We start from the raw sequence: 19,097 nt of genomic DNA on the forward strand, positions 1-19,097 counted from the left end.
CATTGAATTACCAAAATCACCACTATTTGGCAGGAATAGTATTTCTTTTAACGATAGCAAACAGTACTTTTGGGAAAAATACTGCATTGTTGAAATTACAGGAAATATGAAGACTGCAGGGGAGGTAACTAATTTTGTATAAAATTGATCAATTAAAATTTGTTAACATACATGGTTCAACAAATTTAAAACCTGTTAAAATGACAGTATTGTCAAAATAATTGTGGAGTAGAATTTAATCTTTAGAAAATGATTGGATGTTCATAAAATAGTGGTAGAACCAATCAGGATTCTTCATTTTCTAATTGTCAAACCCTAATCAGCTAATTGCTCCTCAGATATTATTTACCTATCATGAAACGTACCCTTACCTGTTTAGACAGCAATTAACACCATTAGTTTGATAAATGACCCTATTAATTAAAGAAATGGGATTGAAACGTGAATAAGGGGTTTGATATCAGGGTTTTAAGGTGGTTTTGTACCAATTTGGCCTGAAAATCGTGTTGGATAAACAACAAAAATGGCAGTGAAGTTTCATGGTTTTGAGAGGGCTAAAATTCTAACAGAGGCACATTTTCGTGACCGAAAAGGGCATTTGGTGTGTTACAATAGGGGAATGGCGTCCTGAAAAAAAGGGCATGGCGCCGCCCATGCTACAATGCTTTAGATTTAACTCTATACAAGTATAATATTGTTGAATAAATGTTAATAGTAAAGTAGAACCAAAGTAGTAAACAATAATGAATTTTAATAGAGAATCTATCAGATCAAGAATAGATCGATATTTTTTTTTCATTCTGACATTAATTAAGCAACAGTGTTTTTAATTGATATCTGGTATTGAAGTTATAAGTTCTTCAACAACATAAACTGAAAAAATGAGCTTGTAATTTCTGAAAAACAGTGAAAATTTACTTTTTTACCATGAAAATTTCCGTCACTGAACAATACAAACAAAGGGTTTCCAACTCGTCACTTTTAAGCAAAAATTAAAGTTCATTTAACAACAAACCGCGTTAAAGATTAACCCAACACAAAATCTAACTCACCGGTGTCTGTAAATAAAGGTAAATTCTATAATTAGGTCAAGTAATAATCAACGCATTTATCGGGCAGTCGATGCTTTTGGTGACAATGCGCATTCAACTGACGCACTTTGTATGACCCTGACCTTAAAAAATTACCTGAGCGCATAGTTAGCTCCCCTTGATGTTTCCGGCGTCCATGGAAGCGGGTTACTTAGAAATTTGATTGGAAAAGTATAACAGTTAACCTTCAGTTTTGCACTGTTTTAGCTAGTAGGATTTAGATTTCATGTGCAAAGAACAAGCTAAAAGACGGATAGAGTTTTATCCATCCAATATTCTAATTATGGTTTACTGTTGATTATTGCATGATTCGACATGCACTGATGCCTGAATATTTTCAGAAAATAATCATCTATAATTAGCTCTTGATTTCCAAATACTTTTTAAATTTCTGATCATGCTGAAGAATATAACCTACTACATTACCATAAGGGTGAAAATGAAAAACACTGGCGGGGCTGCATACCTGCCATCTTTTGAAAATTGTTATAGCCTGGCTATAGGTGTGATGGGGGTTTTAGGCAGGTGGATGGATGAACGGACAATTTTGCAAAGTGTATCAAATTTACTGTAAATTGTAAGAATGAAGCCTGACTAATATTAACTCGCCTCTGGTATTAAAGGGCCTATTTCAGTGGACCAAGTATTTTATGACAGTATGTACATAAAATATAATTATTCTGTATCAGTATAGATTAGTTAAATAGAAATTTGTAAGCTGCTTTTTGAGATAGTTCCCTTCAAAACTAATTGAAATTCTGATGTCTATATTCTCAGAAAAATATTTTGAGAAAACATTAACATATTCACATTTTACACCTGTTAAATTGACAATATTTGTCAAATTAATAGTGCAGTAAAGATAAATCATTAACAAATGTTTGGATTTTTAAAAGTTTTGATAGTTCTAATTGGATCCATTTACAACCCTGATCAACTTATTGTTCCTTGGTGAATACCTGGTGATTATTTACCTCTCATATGTTTAGACAGCAAAAAAAATCTTTCATCACATTTATGGCTTTTCTAATTTAAAAAAAAACTGATATTAAAACACATGGTTCAAGGTTTGAATTTGTGGTTTTCTAGTTCATTTTCACAAAATTAGGTGTTGGGTCAAATTAAAAATTGTGTTATTGGGACAGTTGGCCAAAAACCTGTAAAACGTGCTTGATACATGAAAGTTAGCTAGTATGGGACTGCTAAGCTTTCAGGATGCAAATGATTGAGGTTTTGCAAAAGTTTGAAAAATCAGAGGAAAATTTTGCCAAATCAGCTTCACAAATGTGTGAATCTCATATCAAATGCATAAGAGTTGGCACTTTTGCACTACTAGATAAATTGCATGGGTTTGGAGGGTCATAATACATGTACATTAATTCAAACTTGTCATTTGCTCTGAATGACCCCTGATTTGTCTCTGAATAACTTTTTGACTTCAGAGTAAAATGTAATTTTTAATGTATATATGATTGACACAAGCGTGATACCAACATTGAAAAGCCATACTGGTGCCATTTAGCCTAATGTATTAAATTGTAAACGTCAGTTTTAGGAATACTGTCTTTATCTCCTACCTTTATAGCTAAAAAATATGGAGTAACAGAATATTTACTGTTTAGTTTTTATTTTGCCACAATAGTGATTTTATTCGTATTTCACTCATCCATTTTGTGTATCGATTTTTTGCTGTGTACATATAGCCAAAGACACAAAGGTTTAAAAGATACATGACCAAACAATGTACCATAATTTGTGACAAAAATAATCAATATATTAGTTGGTAACGACAATTCCTTTTATGAATTTTTCCTTAAAATAAAGCCTCTTAACTTACTGATATATCTTCAAAAATAAGTTGTTAGAGTATCATAAAATTTCTGTTTTATTCTTTGTTGTTCACTATATTTATGATTTAAATTTGGGTTATTGGTTGTACCAAAATTAGAATGCATGAAAAAATTGTCGTATCAAAACAATCAACATGGCTTGTCAAGAATTTAATTATTTACTACTATAAAAACAACTATGGCTTTGAATTATTTATTTAACATTTATTGAAGTTATCAAAACAGACAGGTATACTCATTTTAATGAAGGAATGTTAGCGATGCAGCCATCAGAAATCAGTCTGACTTACAATTGGGTCAAGGGGGTCTGACTTATAGGCAGATCGACTTATACTCAAGTACATACTGTAGTATGGAAATAACCAGAAAATACATTAGTTTCTTCAATGGTGTCAGACTGTCCACAAGAGTAAATACGTCTACTAAAGTTGGATTTGTTTTTTGCTTCCCTGGATTATCACACTTCTACATGTATTGATCATTATTTCTTTCAAGTTAAAATGATGTATGCCACATCTGCATAGTTTGATTCAAGATTCATTTTCCTGTGTGCTGATACCATATTTTCTTTGAAAAAAGATATGGAAGATTTGAACATTTTGGATTAATAAACCCTGTTTTATTGACAATTTATTTGAACAGTAAACATTTGAAATTGCTCCCTGCAAGAGTTGGGTAAAGCTTATTACTTTTGAAACCAAACAGCAGCAGGCATGTTTTTAAAGACTGGAATCTGATAGAATTTATATAATTCTGTAGGAAAATTGTGTGTCTGCTACCGTAGTGTTCCAAAAGTATTACTTATGCTTGATACAACTCTAGTCACAAGTGATTTCATTCATGAAGAGAATTTTTATAAATTAAATACCATTGAACATTTGTCTTGACATTGACATTTTCCTACTCATGGTAATAGCAATACATAAGAGCTTTTCTTTCAGATAAAAATAGCAGAAGTTTTGTTATTAATTTTATGGTTTGTTTCAGATGTCATTTGTGAGGGTCAGGAAAAGTAATCCTGCTGGAGGAATTCCAAGGAAGAAAAAGACTGTCAGAAAGTTACCAGAATGGGATGTAGGTTTTTAGAGACCTGCCTTTTGTTGGATAAATTATAGTTTACTACCACTGACAATCTTTCTATACTTCATATCATGCCACAATATGAATGTTTTCAAGGATTTTCATAAAGACAGAATCTAGTACATGTTAAGAGGAGGATATCCTGTTTTGAATTTCTGTTTTCTGTGTTCATGATTTTATGACTTAGGTGTTTATGGCATTTAGTTTTATTGATGCTATTAATTGTCTGTCATGTTTACATGCTATCTACTGGTATCCTTGATTTTAGTATTCCATAACTTTTTAACAAATTTAGCCAAGCTCAATATAAAAATACCCCAAAAATTAATGTAATTTTATGAACTTAACTATTTGCTGCTTTATTCTGTTGATTTTTTTTTTACTTTGAATGATTTCAGGGATATTAAACTTTATAGGAATTTTGACTTTCTGTTGAACATAGTAAATTTTAGTTTTGCCCAAAACGCATGCATTTGTAAGAATTTTCCTTAAAATTGTGTAAGTTTAGGAATCAGTGAGATTTGAAAGACTTAAAAAGTTTGGTTTATCAAGGAAAATTTTTATTATTGTTTCAGGCTACAATACATGACTTAAATGAATACAAAGCAACTCCAGAGGAAATTGTGAGTATTTTTGTACAAATGAAAATCTTTCAATAAGCCAAAATAAAAAATATCCTAGATTCCAATTCCCTCTTAACCCAATATTTTCACCTTCCCTGAAAAATTTTATTTTTATTTTTTTTCACAATTTGGGTCAATTTCTTTCAAATTGACGGCATTTTTTTACTTATATTGATAAACATTATAAAAAAAAAATTGCCTGCCCTCCCCCCTTTTGTTTGAAAAATGTTGGATGAGAATCCAGGATTTTTTTATGATGGCCTAAAACCATTTTATTTTGACTTGTTTTCTACCAAATACTGTAATTTCTCCATTTATTCGTCACTCAAAAACACCTGTTTTTCAAATTTTGGGAAAGTGACAAAAAATTAGAAAATTTTGATGTACTTTTCTTTCAGGACAATCTTTTAAAGTGATGGATTGTTATGTTCAGAAGCTGTTGCACTTGTCAGTTTTCTTCAAAAATTTCCGAAAAATGAAAAATGACAAAAAAATTAGGGCAACAAATAAATAGAGTCAATATGGTACTGGTACATTTGAATGCTGACCAATGCTGTTCACATTGTTGTTATGATGTAGTGTAGTACACATGGATTCATTTATTTTCATTTTAGGAAAGAAGAAAGGAGGCTCATAAATCAAAGCATGCTCTTGCAGCCAAGTTACAGAAGCAAAGAGCAATGAAAAGTACTTGGTTAATTTCTCTCAGGGTTGATTTTGTTCCGATTTTTTTTTTAATTTCAAATACAGATTTTACTGTATATTTACTTCAGATTTTGCCAATTTACAATATTGTTTGTAAACCTTGTAAAATCTTCTCTGTTCTCTGATAGTGTATATTGTTGCATCAACACTTCAGCTACTGTGTATAAATTTTCAAGGAAGTGCAGTTAAAATGTTAATTGTCTATGCAATTTTAATTGAAAGATGTGTTATTCTTTTTAATGGGTGATTTTCTTGGACAAATACCCTTGCTCATGTATCACAAGTTTGTTTTATTAACAATTTTTAGCTAAAAAGTCTGACCTAAGTATGTCTAATGCAGAGGCAAGAAAACTAGCAATAATGAAAGAGGTTCTTTATGACCAACAGGAGGTAAGTGTTTTAAAATAAGAAATATATTAAAATAAGTGTGACAATAGTATTTTTCTGCTTTGTTATATACATATTTACAATAACCTCATCACACATGTAATATACATTGTTTCTAGACTACCGTATTTTGATGTGTATTATGCACACATTTTTACATAGAAATTATTTCAAGAACATGAAGTGCGTATTATACATCAATACATAAGAATTGGCCACGGAATTAAAGATTTTGGTATGTGAAAAGGCATTGCGTAATGTAAATAAACAAAATGGAAGTGAAATGTTACTGAAAGAAATTTTATCTGATCATCAATTACATCATTAAGTATTGAATTTTTAGTGATATTTTCTTCAAATCATGTTCAAATGACTAAATAACATGTTTCAAACAAAGGTTGTAAAATATTTTCTTCTTATAAAGCATGGCTAGAAATTAATATGAAACAATTAAAAACCAAAAAGTAACTAATTCCTTTTTTGTCAAACCCTCCTTATTGATTGCTTTTACAGCTGAAAATGATTATTTTGATACTTATTTTGATTGTACAATTTTTTTCTTAAAAATATGTTTTTAAATGAAAAATTTCGAAATTTGAGTTGCAACCAAAAGTGGAAATGTTCGATTTTCCCGACTTGATTTTGTTTTATAAGCCATTTCATACATCCTGTGTCAAATTTATCATGCTTTGAAATTAAAGTTATCCAATTTATGTAGCTACTGATGCTTACATGACGTTTTAGTCTGCATAGAAGTTTCTTTCCTTCACATTTTCATAGGAAATACTGCATCAAGGTAAATAAATTGACAGATCAAGTGCAAAATATCGATTTTTTTTGTCTTACAAAATTTTACTGCAATTTAAGTTTAAAAATTTTTTTTTCACACGTTTAGACCTTCAAAATTGCACTGCGCACAATACATAAATACGTACTATACACACCAAAATATGGTATTACAATGGGTTTGTTGGTTGTATATGACTGCACATTATCTGTGTACCCATAATACTCTTATAGAATCATGGTTTATATCTGGTGTCGATTTCACAAAGAATTGTAAGTGTAAAGTTGATGGTAAGTTATGACATCACAACCTAAAATAGCATTGTGACGTCATAATTTACGATCAATATCACACTTACGACTTTTTGTGAAATTGACACCAGGGTTGTGTCCAACTTTGAAATTATATCAATACTTTCCTCAAATGTTCAAGGTTTTATATTTACTATGCTTAGGGGAGCTCTTTTGTGAAACTTTGCTTTTTGAACAGTGAATCTTATTTACATGCATTACACACATTTAGTAAAATGAAAAGAAAGAAAAAACCACCTGTTTTAAAATGTTAAATTGTCAAACATTAGCAGTGAAATACTATGTGTCTTGAATGATTGTAGACCTTGATAAACATGGTTTGCAGAATCCTAGCATATTAGCCATTGACATTTTTGTCACAGCATATATTCATGGGTATGAGTACAAAAAGTGAAACAAGAAAATGACAGTTTTAGAACAATTGTTTATTTTTGCATTGCCATTACTTAAATTTTCATGTAGTATTGATAGATGGACATCGACAATTTTAAAATATTGTTTTGAATGAATCATGTTATTTGTTTAGTTTCAGAGAGTGCTGGCCAACTCAGATAAGATGATGGCTGTTGTTAAAGATTTATTTGGAGATGCACCTAATGTAATTATTGATATTAAGTAACTGACTGTATTATGGTTATTTAAATATGATGCTTCAATGCTATAATATTACACTGTGATAAGTTAGATTGGTAACAATGTTTGGGTATTGAATCTGTAGATTAGAGATGATTTTTAAGATAGCTGATACTCTCATTTGTGTCTCAAATATTTTTTTTTTTAATAAAGTCATATTCTAAATGACTTAATCATGACTATACATGTACTTACGTTTCCCACACAGAACTGTCAAATACATTGATACAAATATTAATAGTTGTAAATTTTCTGTGTTCCTAAAAAGTGAAAAATTAAGCTTAATATACACCTAATATCATTTTGAATTTAGTTTTCACAACTTTGTTGTATTTCTATAGAGGATGCAAGGAATACCAAATGTCACCTCAGCCCCAGGATGTGAGGAAGAGAAACACAGGTAATTGTTACAGAATAGTGGACTAAATAGTTATTATGCCTGAAGACAAAGCAAATACCTATGAAACATCATTTGTTTTCTAACTTGGATATGAATGATAAATAGATAAAAAGTAGCCATATTAAAAAGGCAAAACCAGAATTTAAATGTGTTGACTAAGAATAGGAGGTACAAATATTTGTTTTGCCTTATAGCCTTCATTGGGGGCAAATGAAAGAGGAGAAATCTAGATGAGAGAGTCAGCTGACCTGGAGAGCCTAAAAAAATTTATTTTGTACTTGAACAATAGCAGTATATAGAGAAGGATAACACTTGATTCCTATCTAAGCTTTGTACAATCTTATCTTAAAAAGTAATGTTTTGAGTAACCAGGGAGTAGTAAATGAAGTGTATAGGTTATATGTCTTTTTTGTGTGTTTTTCAGAGATTTGGTTGTTCCAATACCAGATATCAAGACAAAGAATGATACACTCAGTGAATCTATTGTAAATAATTCTGCTCTGAATGATTTAGATTCAGATAGTGGTAGGTGTACTAATATCTAAATGTGAAGAATTCCTGATTCGGTAATTTGAATGATAACTACAAAAAGATTCATTGATAATATGTATAAGTGAAATAACAATATAAATACAGTATTATTTTGTCTATTTAGAGAAATAAAGTGAAGTAGATAGATATTCTATATAATAAAAAATGTTTCCACCAATTAAGATATTAGGGAATCACTGTTACATTTTTTCCCATCTTGGTATAAAGAAATAACTTCAATGCACATGATGCATACTAATTAACCTGCTTGTGTTATTTCAAATAGATAGAAAATTATAACAGCAATTCCTTATAACAACTGATAATTTGATTTTAGTATCTTAATTTAACAAGTAGATAATCTAAAAAGGTTGATGACTTCACTATCACATAACAAAATGTAATTCTGAAATTAAATAATAAGGATATGTATCAATGTTTAACATATTGTCTTTTCAGATGATGATGAAGAAGACCATAGTATATACCAACCTAAATTTAATTTGGACAGATTTCAGCAGTTTTTGGCCAATGAAGAAAGGAATAATACACTCAGTACAATTAGTGGTCAGGCTCAGCTGAGTCAGTTAGAAAACCAGGGTCCTGTACAGAGTACACAGATACAGTTGGAAAGTTTACAAAATACTAAAGGTATATTAACTTCAGGGAATTGATTGCATGTGCACTTGCATTAAACTTTCTGTATGTTACCATTTCTCCTTAGTGTTCAGGTTGATGTTATACTTTATACTAGGAAGTATTGGGAAATCTAGTTTTGCTCCTTGTACATGTATATTTTTAAGATTAAAAGGTAGATGTCTGATAATGATTGGCTCTTCTTTGCTGTGGCGTACAACAAAACATTTTATCTTCTAATTTTTATCACATGTAGAGTATCATATGATTTTTTTTATTTCATGCCATGACAACCCCTATTTAAAACAATCATAATAAACCTTGAGAGAGTTTATATGGATTGAAGGGTGGTATTGCATTTGATATGGACAAATCCACATCATATTCTACTGATCAATTCTTAAACATTTTACCGTCATAACCCAATGTAAATTATTTAGAATGTGTTGTTGATTTCTTTTCAGGCTGCTATGAATGCCTGACATTTCTTCTGTTTTACATATGCAGAAAATCAATTTTTTACTAGATATACATATATGATTAAGTGTATCAGTACATGGAGCATTGGTAGCAAAGTTTCTTCTCCTTTACCGATGATGTTACCATGGTTTTGTTTTAGATTTTGAAACCCCAAAGAAGCAGGTTATTAATGGGTCTATTCTGAAGACCCCAAAGTCAGCAATGAATGATACTGGTAAAATAAAGAAGACAAAGAAGAGAGTAGCACCAAGTCCACAGCCTCACAATACTACTTCATCCATGAATCTTACAGATCTGAGAAAAGTATATAACTAGTTTTATCGAAAATTTTATTTCTGTTTAAAATTAAAAAGCTTTATTGTAGGTTCATAATACAGTTACACATATTTTAAACTTAATTTAAAAAAGAAAAGTAAATAAACCTATACAACACAAGACATAATTTTATTTGAATTAGTTTATTAAAAAAAATTTGTTTTACCATAATGCAGGTGCTTGAGGGACTTGAGGAAGAGATTGCAGAATATGAGAGGAATACAGGTAGAAGACCCCCAGCAGAGAGACCTAGACAGGAATCATTTTCTGGTTATACATTATCTATAGTTGACTCTGTCACAAAATTGTGCAGATATCTCAAAGAGGTTCGTAGTATACATAGAAAGAATATATTGATAATTTAAAACATGAAATTAAAAAAAAATTGAAAAGGCTAGTTCTAAATAGGATAGCTTGTGGAGCTGAATAAAAAAAGAAGCAACAGATATGATAAGATCACCATTGTCAAATAATGTTATACCATATAAAGCAAGTTGTTTGAACTAGTTTGTTAATCTGCAGTAGGCAAGAATTAATTCTTGACATAATTTTGCATTGAAATAAAAATCTTATCTTGAAACATATTTTAATGAACATAATACATTTATCTTGAATTTGGAAGGAGAAAAAGAGACTTTTAGGATGAAAGGCTGATAAACTAAAGTAACATTTTCTGATATCACATAAAGTTGGAAAAAGAAATCTTGATGAAGAATGTTGAAAGAAAAATTTGTAGCACTATCTGTTTGGTTTGTTTGTTTGTTTGTTGGGGTTTAACGTCCGAGCAGCAATATTTCAGCTATATTCAGACAATGAACAATGAATGGATGATAAAATGAACATGAAATGAAAAAAAAGGATGGGTCACAAGGACAATAGGGTCGACAAATTTTGATTGCCACTGGAAAAAGAGGGATGGGTAAGGTCGGGCAATTTAGCCTCCTGTGGCGGAGCGCAAAGGTTCCTACTCCTATCGAATACCACAGCAGGGTTCTTTAACGTGCGAGGAACGTGGCATCTTTCCCAACACGGCGCACCACTATGGTTTGCGGTCAGGTTTTCCGTATTATAGCCTGACAACCCCAGCATGTAACACGCCAGGGGTACCCCATTCCACCACCTGGGGCACACATCCCAGTTGCTCTGTGGGCAGAGCGCCTAGCCCCCGGCTAGGTTTCTGAGCACTATGTAGTCGCCTTTTACGACAAACTTAGCGCTGCTGCAGGCCTATTCTTTTAACACCCGGACCTGCACGGGGCCTATCTGTTTGGTAATTACTTGTTACCATGTAATATATTTAAAAAAAAAATCCTTTTTTGATGTAATAAATCTCATTTACTAAATCCGCTGTTATCCTTTTTTAGAATGATCTTCGACTTAAGGCAGAAACAACTGTTCGTGAGCAGTTAACTCAGGATGTGACTCAGCTTGCACAACTTATTGATGCTTTAACCTCGGTATGTTTATCCTGGTTCATTTAAATGAAGATAAACTTGCTTTTCTTAGAATTGTTTTTATTACAACTGCCATCATATAGTTTTTTTTACTTAATATCATGTACCAGGTATTGTGGTTATATCATAAAGTTATTTATTGTTTGAACACTATAATTATTTTACTTTAAATGTTAAATAGTGCAAGTTTACATCTTTTTACTACATCTTCTTGTGATGAAATATAGTCATATAGTCATGTTTTATCTATCAAGATTAATAAGATTAAGACAATTTTTGTTGTAAAAAATAGCCATTATTTCTATTTGTTTTTTAGGATATTATTCTGACTCAGGAAGAATATGCCAAACTTAAGAGTGATTTTTGCAGGTACAAGGAGGAAACTCAAAGTGAAATAGCCTATCTAAAGGTATACATATAATAGATTTTTTGAAGAACCTCTTTTGTTATAGTAATAGTATGGTAATTATGAAAGTCATCTTTGTAACATTAGTGTGGAGTTTTTACTGAATCAAGAAAAAATCCATGATAGAATAAAATGATTGAAGGACATGAAAATAGTGATATTTTTTTCTCTTTTATCCTTATCTTATTACAAAATGTACTATAGTTATCATCCATACATGTATTTCTGTGGATGTGGCGTAATTTGCAAAATAAATATACTTGGTTTAAGCGATCCTTTTTTGGTTATTCTTGAAAAATAAATTGTTATTTAAAACAACACCGATCAGGTTCAAGTAAGCAGGATAAATCTCAGTAGTCTTTATAATAACTGTTATGATTTTTCAGACGGCTATACAGAATATTAGTGGCCAGCAATCCCAAACTGCCACTGTGTATAGTAATGAGAGGACTCCTCCAAGACACAAATCACCACAATCTCTACCTCCACAGTGTGACATTCAAGGTAACTTTGAATGGATTAGAGGAATAATAAATTTACTCTAGTCCTTTTGCCCATATAAAATATTTGTAAATCATTTAAAACTATGAATCTTCCTAATGTATTGCTGTAGATTATTATGAAAAAGGAGCGAATTTCTTTACAAGACCTGGCGAAATATTTTTTCAACCTGTCGGACATTTGGTCCAGCAACCTAACAAAATCTGCTGGACCAGTTTAAATTTGTGTAGATTTGGACACCATCTTTAAACTGGAAGTTCTGGTTGAGGCGTGTCTGATAAAAAGACGTACCGGACATGTAATCTGGAAATCACAAAAATTTTACCGGACTGGGTTAAAAGTATTGGTCACGTCCGATGGTCTGACGAATTTCACCATGACTGCTTTCCTAACTTCAACAGTATCATAATTGCTGATATTTTTTCTTCTTACGGTAGTTATCCCGTATCTGTTATTTGAATGGGCACTAAAAAAGGAAAACATTTCCCATCTTAGCTCTGTAAAAAAAACTCTTATTTGCATAACATAGGACCAAAATTTTTAAAAATCCTCTTAATTTCATAAACGTAAAATTGTAAAATTGTATAATGTTATTTAGATGAGCTTCCATGGCTTGGTAAGGAAGTAAATGGAATGCCAAGTCATATGCAGTCTGATCCAGCAGCTGTTTTATTATCTCCTCCTGTCAGAAAAACAAGAGTTCAAAAGGAAGAAGAAATGTTAGAACAAATGGGTATGTTGGTGATGTGCATTCTTCAAGTTAGTGTTTGATAATTAGAGAGATTTATATTTTTAAATTAGAGGAACTTTATGATCCTAATTCTTGGCTGGCAAAACAATTATTCTGTTTTGCATCTCTTGTTTCCTTCCTTCCATCTATTTGGTCTTGCATCTCCTTTGAAACTTGTATTTCAGATTTCTTTGATATTAAGTATTAAGTAGAATATATTGTTATGAAGATTAGATGTGCAAATTATTCCACTATTTTGATTTGACAAAGTTTGTAAGGTTTTCAGGACTTAACACTATTTTCAATATTTCTCTTTCAAAGATGACGTTGTGGATGCATCGTGAATGCATCCACTGATCAGATTACTTCCATATTTGGAAGGTTGTATTAAATTTAAGTGGAATTGTTAATACTGTACTGCCATTATGATACAACAATTTATATAGGTATTTTCATCTCATCTCAGAGTGCTTGATTATTCACTTTTATTTTTTGCAGAGTGTATTTTCATGATGTGTACATGTTTGTAAACAATAATTTTAGGAGTTTTCTAGGTTTGGCAAAGTAAAATTCATTGGTTAAAACTTAGTCTTGGTATTCTGTGTCAAGTACAAAATCAACCTTTCATTAACATTTTTTTCACAATTTGTTGAAATTGTTGCAGGAATGTAACAGTTTTCTTTCATTTTACTTACTTCTGATTATAGGCAGTCAGTCATCATTAGAAGATATAGCAACAGCTGTAGAAAAGAAAAGACAACCAGACAGTGGTCTACCAACTTCATTCATTAATAATCCTAATGTTCCTGCAACATCATTGGTCCAACCCATTCATCATTTACCAGGTACAATTCCATCTCAAACAGGATATCAGCAGCAAATACCTGTCACATCTTATGCTGGCCATCAAATGTCTATGGCCAACAGGGCACCAGCACAATCCTTGCAACAGGTTCATAAAGTTCCAGTTCATAATGGAATACAGATTCCTCAGTTTAGAGGTCAATATCTAGGACAGCCACGAATGAATGTGTCAAGTCTTCCTTACTCTATTAGTACTGTTCAGTCAGCTGGTGCTGATGCACATGTTCGTGTTCCTCGACCTAGTCCTTTAGTGCAGAGTAATGTTGGAGTTTCTTTGGGTGGTAATAAACAACCTGCCTTAAATGTACAACAGACACAACCATCCTCAACACAGAATAATCAGAAGGTTCAGCTGGCACAACAAATATCAGAGTTAAATAAACAACACGAGGAAGCTCAGAAACGACTTGAAATGTTGATGAGTCAGCAGTCAAATCAGCTGGCTGGAAATCTTAACAGTAACCATCCTGTACAGGTAATTAAGTGTCCCTAAAAAGTACCTCATCCCTTCAATTTTAATAATCTCTTTTATTGGTCAGATTCCACTCTTTAACCTAATACATTCTTCATCTGCATGACAAGAGGAGTTTACTGATGATATTTGTGGTACAAAGATTAGAGGAAGTTATTTGGATAACTAAATGTAAAACAAGAAGCTTCATGGAGTGCAGCATGATATGACTGCAGTGTGTTGAACTCTGTTCACCTGGGGCAAGTGTTGACACAATATGAGTATTTGACAAACTAAAAACAGGGACTTACAGTTCATTATGGACACAATATTGCACAATATTTTGAAATTCAAATGAAGTATAAGGGTCTGCTTCAGGGTGCATTCATGAATCCCTTTGTACCTCATTATCTCAAAAACTGTAAATGGTCAGGATAATTTGGTAGGCATACTTCTTGAAGCTATTGTATTTAGGCTGGCATTTTCATATGAATCGAAAACTGTAAAAAATATCTGAAGTCTTGATTAAAACATTCAGGCAAGGAATTTCATGAGGAATCTAATAAAAAAAAATTTAAATCAGACAGATATACAATGTAAACAAGCTATTGTCAAGAAATCAGAAAAAAATACTTGTTTCTTGCCTCTTCTTACTCGACTTAAATGACAACCCCCAAAGTCAATCCCAGTCTTCTTTTTGTGGTATGGCACCTTATAATACAGTTTAAAAAAGATCTATTCACTAATGGTCAAGTTATTGTCTGGGCATTAAGAAAATGCATGTTTCTAGTCCCCTTTTTGACCCATAATTTCTGAAAAATTCAAGTCATTACCCCAAAAATTAATAATAGACTGACCATTGTGGTATAGAATATTGTGGAACAATACCATAGACATTCCTATGCTTTTATTGGAGTTATGTAGTTAAATTTCAAGAAATACTTGTGTTCGGCCACTTTCTGACCCCTAATTCTTAAACAGTTGGAGCCATAACTCCCAAAATCAATACCAACCTTCCTTTTGTGGTTTGGATATTATAAAGATCACCCAATGAATACTCAACTTATTGCACGAAACCCAAGTGTCTATGGACAATGATGACAGTGCCTTACCAATATATGACTGCAAATTTTTGCAGTCATATAAAAAACCCAACATGTTTACCTCTTTTTTATTACATGATTTTATCAAATTTATTCTGTTTTCTAGATAAATTGACTAGTAATGAAAGGGAGATGTTAAAATTGAGTTTCTGTCAGACTATTTTCAAAACTGTACAAATGGATTTTAAGGACAGAAGCTATAACCATTTTGAATGTTTTTGTTTTAGCATGGACTTCCAGCTTACCCTGTTTCACCACCCATTTCACCAATATCGCAGAAATCAGAGGGATATCTCAGTTTACAGGGTATTGTTGATCAGGTAGAATTTTTTACAGGTTTTATCTCAGTGTCACTGACTTTCACATAGTCTAAGGCTTAATATGATTACACCATTTATATCATTTTAAACTTTCTTAAATTAACTGTTTTAGAGATTTTAACTTACACCTATATTTTTTTTAATACCTGTATTTGAACAGTGTAAGGGTGTAATTGTTTACAAGGTTTTTGTGGTGACACTCATCTCTGGAACTACATACCTAAGTTTTCTTGGGTCTAGGACATAAGCCCCCCATGGACAAAAGCACTTTTTTTTGTGTGTGAATTTTTTTAGTTTCCTTTTGTTGTGACTGTTCCTTTTAAATTGGTATTGCATTTTATTTGTGTTTGTCTTTGTGTAATTTTTAATTCTGTACAGTGTATTTAGGAAGTTTTTGTTTGAATTAAAATTGTTCAATTTCTGTCTATTTTTTCAAGGGTATACTCATTTTATATTTGATATTGTATTTTTGATTACCAGAATTGTTTGAAATTTCATCAATGAAATAAGAAAAGCTGCCAGTAGTACAATTTTTAAAAAGAAAACAAATTGACTCTTTTCAGATATATTTCCTTTTTAAAGAGTGTATATTTGACAACTGTTATCATTTCATTGATAAAATATTGTTCATAATTGATTAAATCATTTCTCATGGGGGACTTTTATCCGGGGGCTTTTGTCCTGATCCCAGTTTTCTTATAATTAGTAAAAAATGTTGTTTTCATAGTAATTTGTGTTTAAACATAAAAAAAATGCTTTAGTGCAGCTGTTATCAAAAGAATGTAAACCAGGGACAAAGACCCAACATGTAAAACAGACATATACAACAAAGAATATACAGTAACTAAAATCATACATACAAAGTAACAAAAGCAAATGAGCAACTCGGACTCCACTAAAAACTGGGAGCATGGACCAGGTGCACCGGTAGGGTAAGCGTCCTCTGCTTTTCTAGAAACAAGTAGACTACTTTATTCTTTATATGAAAATTTTGTAGCACATAGGTTTCAATAGCTAAGATTAGCACATACAATGAAGGCTGGTGTTTAGGGAGAGAGATTTGTCTTTCCTTTTTACCTTGATTATGATCGTGCAAATGGTCGAAGTACACTATCAAAATGATGGTTTTTTTTATACCATATTTCACCCACTGCCCGATTCAAAAGCTAAGATTAGCACATTTAATGAAGGCTGGTGTTTAGGGAGATAGAGTTGTGTTTCCTTAATGAAATAACAATCACCTGTGACAATATGTGATAAATTTTGTGTATTACAGAAAGCAAAGAATGATGATGGTAACAGAAGAGGGATTACAGTATCATTACCTACAATGGACTTTGAAGCATCTCCATAGCATCATAGAGAAAAGGGGTGATAACTTCATGTTAAAATTGTCGAAATATTTTATGAATGCCTTTTAATGTAGTTATAGATGTTTTATCATCATGTAATGTACACATACTTATGTTTACCGTTACTTGATAACTACCACTATGAGTAATAATTGTTTTAGGTTAATTAAAAATTTTTAGCTGTCAGTTAAGATGTACAAGTTGCATTTTTATTTTCTTGTACTTCTGTAATTTATATATGTGCTAAAAACTATGTTAACACCTAGTCAAATAAACTGTATGGATGTTTGGATGCTTTTCCTACAACACTTATAATATAAAATGTTGGGTATGGTCCATATTATGTATAATCTTCTGCCCATTTGACCCAAGATTGTAATAAAATAGATCATTGGAGTCCCACAAGCTTCCTAATGGTTAATATAGAGTACGTTTAATCTGACACTTGGTTTTTCATTTAAAACACAATTGAACCTATGTATTCAGTCTACTTATTGTCTGATCTAGCCAGCACTCCAGTTTAGTTTAGTTTTGCACTTTTGGTTAGGGATGAAAAATGACATTAATGGTAACCAGTGGTTGCTATAGTGATTAAAAATGAAGAAACATTTTCTGAAAAAGGGGACTTTTAAAAGTATTTTTCAATGTTTCATATATTTTCAATGTTGAAGGGGCTTTTTTTCAATGACAAATTGACTTCATTGTGAAAGTGAAAGTAAGTCAATTTTATACAATGCTAAATTTGATAAGTGGATTACTAAGTGATAGCTAAAAATCTTAACTGGCGATGCCCGTATGAGGAAAGGGTTTTCCAAGGAAAAAGTTTGGATAGTTTGAGGGCATGAAATAAAAATTTAAGATATTTTGTGGGAAATTTGATATTTTTAATCCTGATTTTATCAACTTTTTTTGCAAATTATCGCTTATTTTTGCATGGTTTCTATGGTAACCCTATTTGTTGTGGGTAATTTTTTCCAGAAAATTTTTGCTGCATTCTGAAGGCCTTGACAATTTTTAAAGTGATAAATGTTAGAAAGCATCAGATTACAAGACCAAAATAGACTGTTCTACAATACTGTGGAGTGCTGGCCTAGTAATCTGCTTTGATTTGATAAATTATTTATAGACAGACCATTGTTTTAGAACTTTAACAATACTTTATTTGGTGTAAATTGATCTCAATTTCTTGTCCATTAATTTAAACTGTCAGTATTTTTTTTTACTTTTGGTCTGAATTACATGTGTATTGGTATATGATCTGATCTGTACTTATAATCTACATGATGTAGCAAAACTCATTATTTTACCAAATAGCTTGGATTATAAACTACCATTCAGTTTTTACATTTTATTTAATAGTAACGATTATGAAGTGGAAGGATTGGGTGATGCATCATATAATTTTAAAACTGTTACACAATTTATATTCTGTGATATTAATGATTTTATTTTGTTGTTTTAATGAGAACAGATACAATAAATGTTCTGCATATTGAAGTTCAGTATAATTTGCCTACTAAAGATAATAAGACACAGAAGACTAATCTGGTTCTTAGTCATGTCTTTGTTGACTCTTCACAGAACTTTCATGCAATCAATCAGTATTATTAAACATCAGCAAAAATGGTATCATGCTATCAGCCTCCTTGTCATTGTCAGTAGACATTTCACATCTGGTTAATAACAAGTATATGTGAATAGATCATTATGAAATTATACCACAAGAGGAAAGGCTGGATTGAATTTAGGAACAGTGTCTGGAACTGTGTAGGAATGAGGAGGTTTAAGGTGACAGAAAATAGCATTTTCATGCCTGGACAAAAACCTGGAAAACTAGTGTATAGATTTCTATGAAATTATACCACAAGGTGCCATAGCACAAAAGGAAAGTTAGGATTTATTTTAAGGGCTGTGACTTGATCCATTTAGGAATGAGCAGTTCATCTATCAAAGGAAGACCAATTCCTTGAAGTTGATCATTTAACTACATCTTGCATTACCGATGCTGGGATTAAAAAAAAAACATTAATGTGCACATTAACTTACTTAAATTTAAATTTGATTATGACGTTGTTCAATCTGCTGTA

General features: G+C 31.5%; 2 protein-coding genes across 5 annotated transcripts in view; one reads left to right on the forward strand and one right to left on the reverse strand.

The window, feature by feature from the left end:
* LOC148628987 (SWI/SNF-related matrix-associated actin-dependent regulator of chromatin subfamily A member 2-like) overlaps positions 1–1,169 on the reverse strand; it is a 37,363-nt gene extending 36,194 nt beyond the window's left edge. For 2 of the 3 annotated variants that reach the window (XM_088541898.1, XM_088541913.1), the window contains exon 1: positions 1,053–1,169. The gene's annotated coding sequence lies outside the window, so the exon portion shown is untranslated. Of the gene's footprint in view, positions 1–926; positions 972–1,052 lie in introns of those variants that run through there. The other variant, XM_088541905.1, reaches the window with a different exon arrangement.
* Positions 1,170–1,200: 31 nt separating this feature from the next.
* On the forward strand, positions 1,201–18,507 carry LOC148628988 (spindle and centriole-associated protein 1-like). Of its 2 annotated transcripts, none has more exons than XM_088541959.1 (18): positions 1,201–1,262; positions 3,929–4,015; positions 4,597–4,644; positions 5,259–5,331; positions 5,657–5,739; positions 7,361–7,432; positions 7,809–7,867; positions 8,292–8,392; positions 8,858–9,049; positions 9,654–9,817; positions 10,006–10,155; positions 11,194–11,286; positions 11,600–11,692; positions 12,076–12,193; positions 12,789–12,923; positions 13,628–14,259; positions 15,566–15,658; positions 16,935–18,507. In XM_088541959.1, the coding sequence occupies exons 2-18, from the start codon at positions 3,929–3,931 to the stop codon at positions 17,010–17,012; spliced, it is 2,271 nt and encodes a 756-aa protein (XP_088398085.1). In that variant the 5' UTR covers positions 1,201–1,262; the 3' UTR covers positions 17,013–18,507. The 2 variants fall into 2 exon arrangements, with proteins under 2 accessions (XP_088398085.1, XP_088398090.1); XM_088541964.1 differs by lacking the exon at positions 1,201–1,262 and adding an exon at positions 1,283–1,301.
* Positions 18,508–19,097: the final 590 nt, after the last annotated feature.

This window comes from Perna viridis, chromosome 1, assembly GCF_037379345.1.
Source record: "Perna viridis isolate PV_CMFRI_1.1 ecotype Kerala chromosome 1, ASM3737934v1, whole genome shotgun sequence".
NCBI lineage: Eukaryota > Metazoa > Mollusca > Bivalvia > Mytilida > Mytilidae > Perna > Perna viridis.

Coding starts and splice junctions, on each gene's coding strand:
- LOC148628988 (XM_088541959.1), top strand. CDS start 3,929: ATGTCATTTGTGAGGGTCAGGAAAAGTAATCCTGCTGGAGGAATTCCA. Junction 5,740..7,360: donor TTCTTTATGACCAACAGGAG/GTAAGTGTTTTA, acceptor TTATTTGTTTAG/TTTCAGAGAGTGCTGGCCAA. Junction 8,393..8,857: donor TGATTTAGATTCAGATAGTG/GTAGGTGTACTA, acceptor TTGTCTTTTCAG/ATGATGATGAAGAAGACCAT.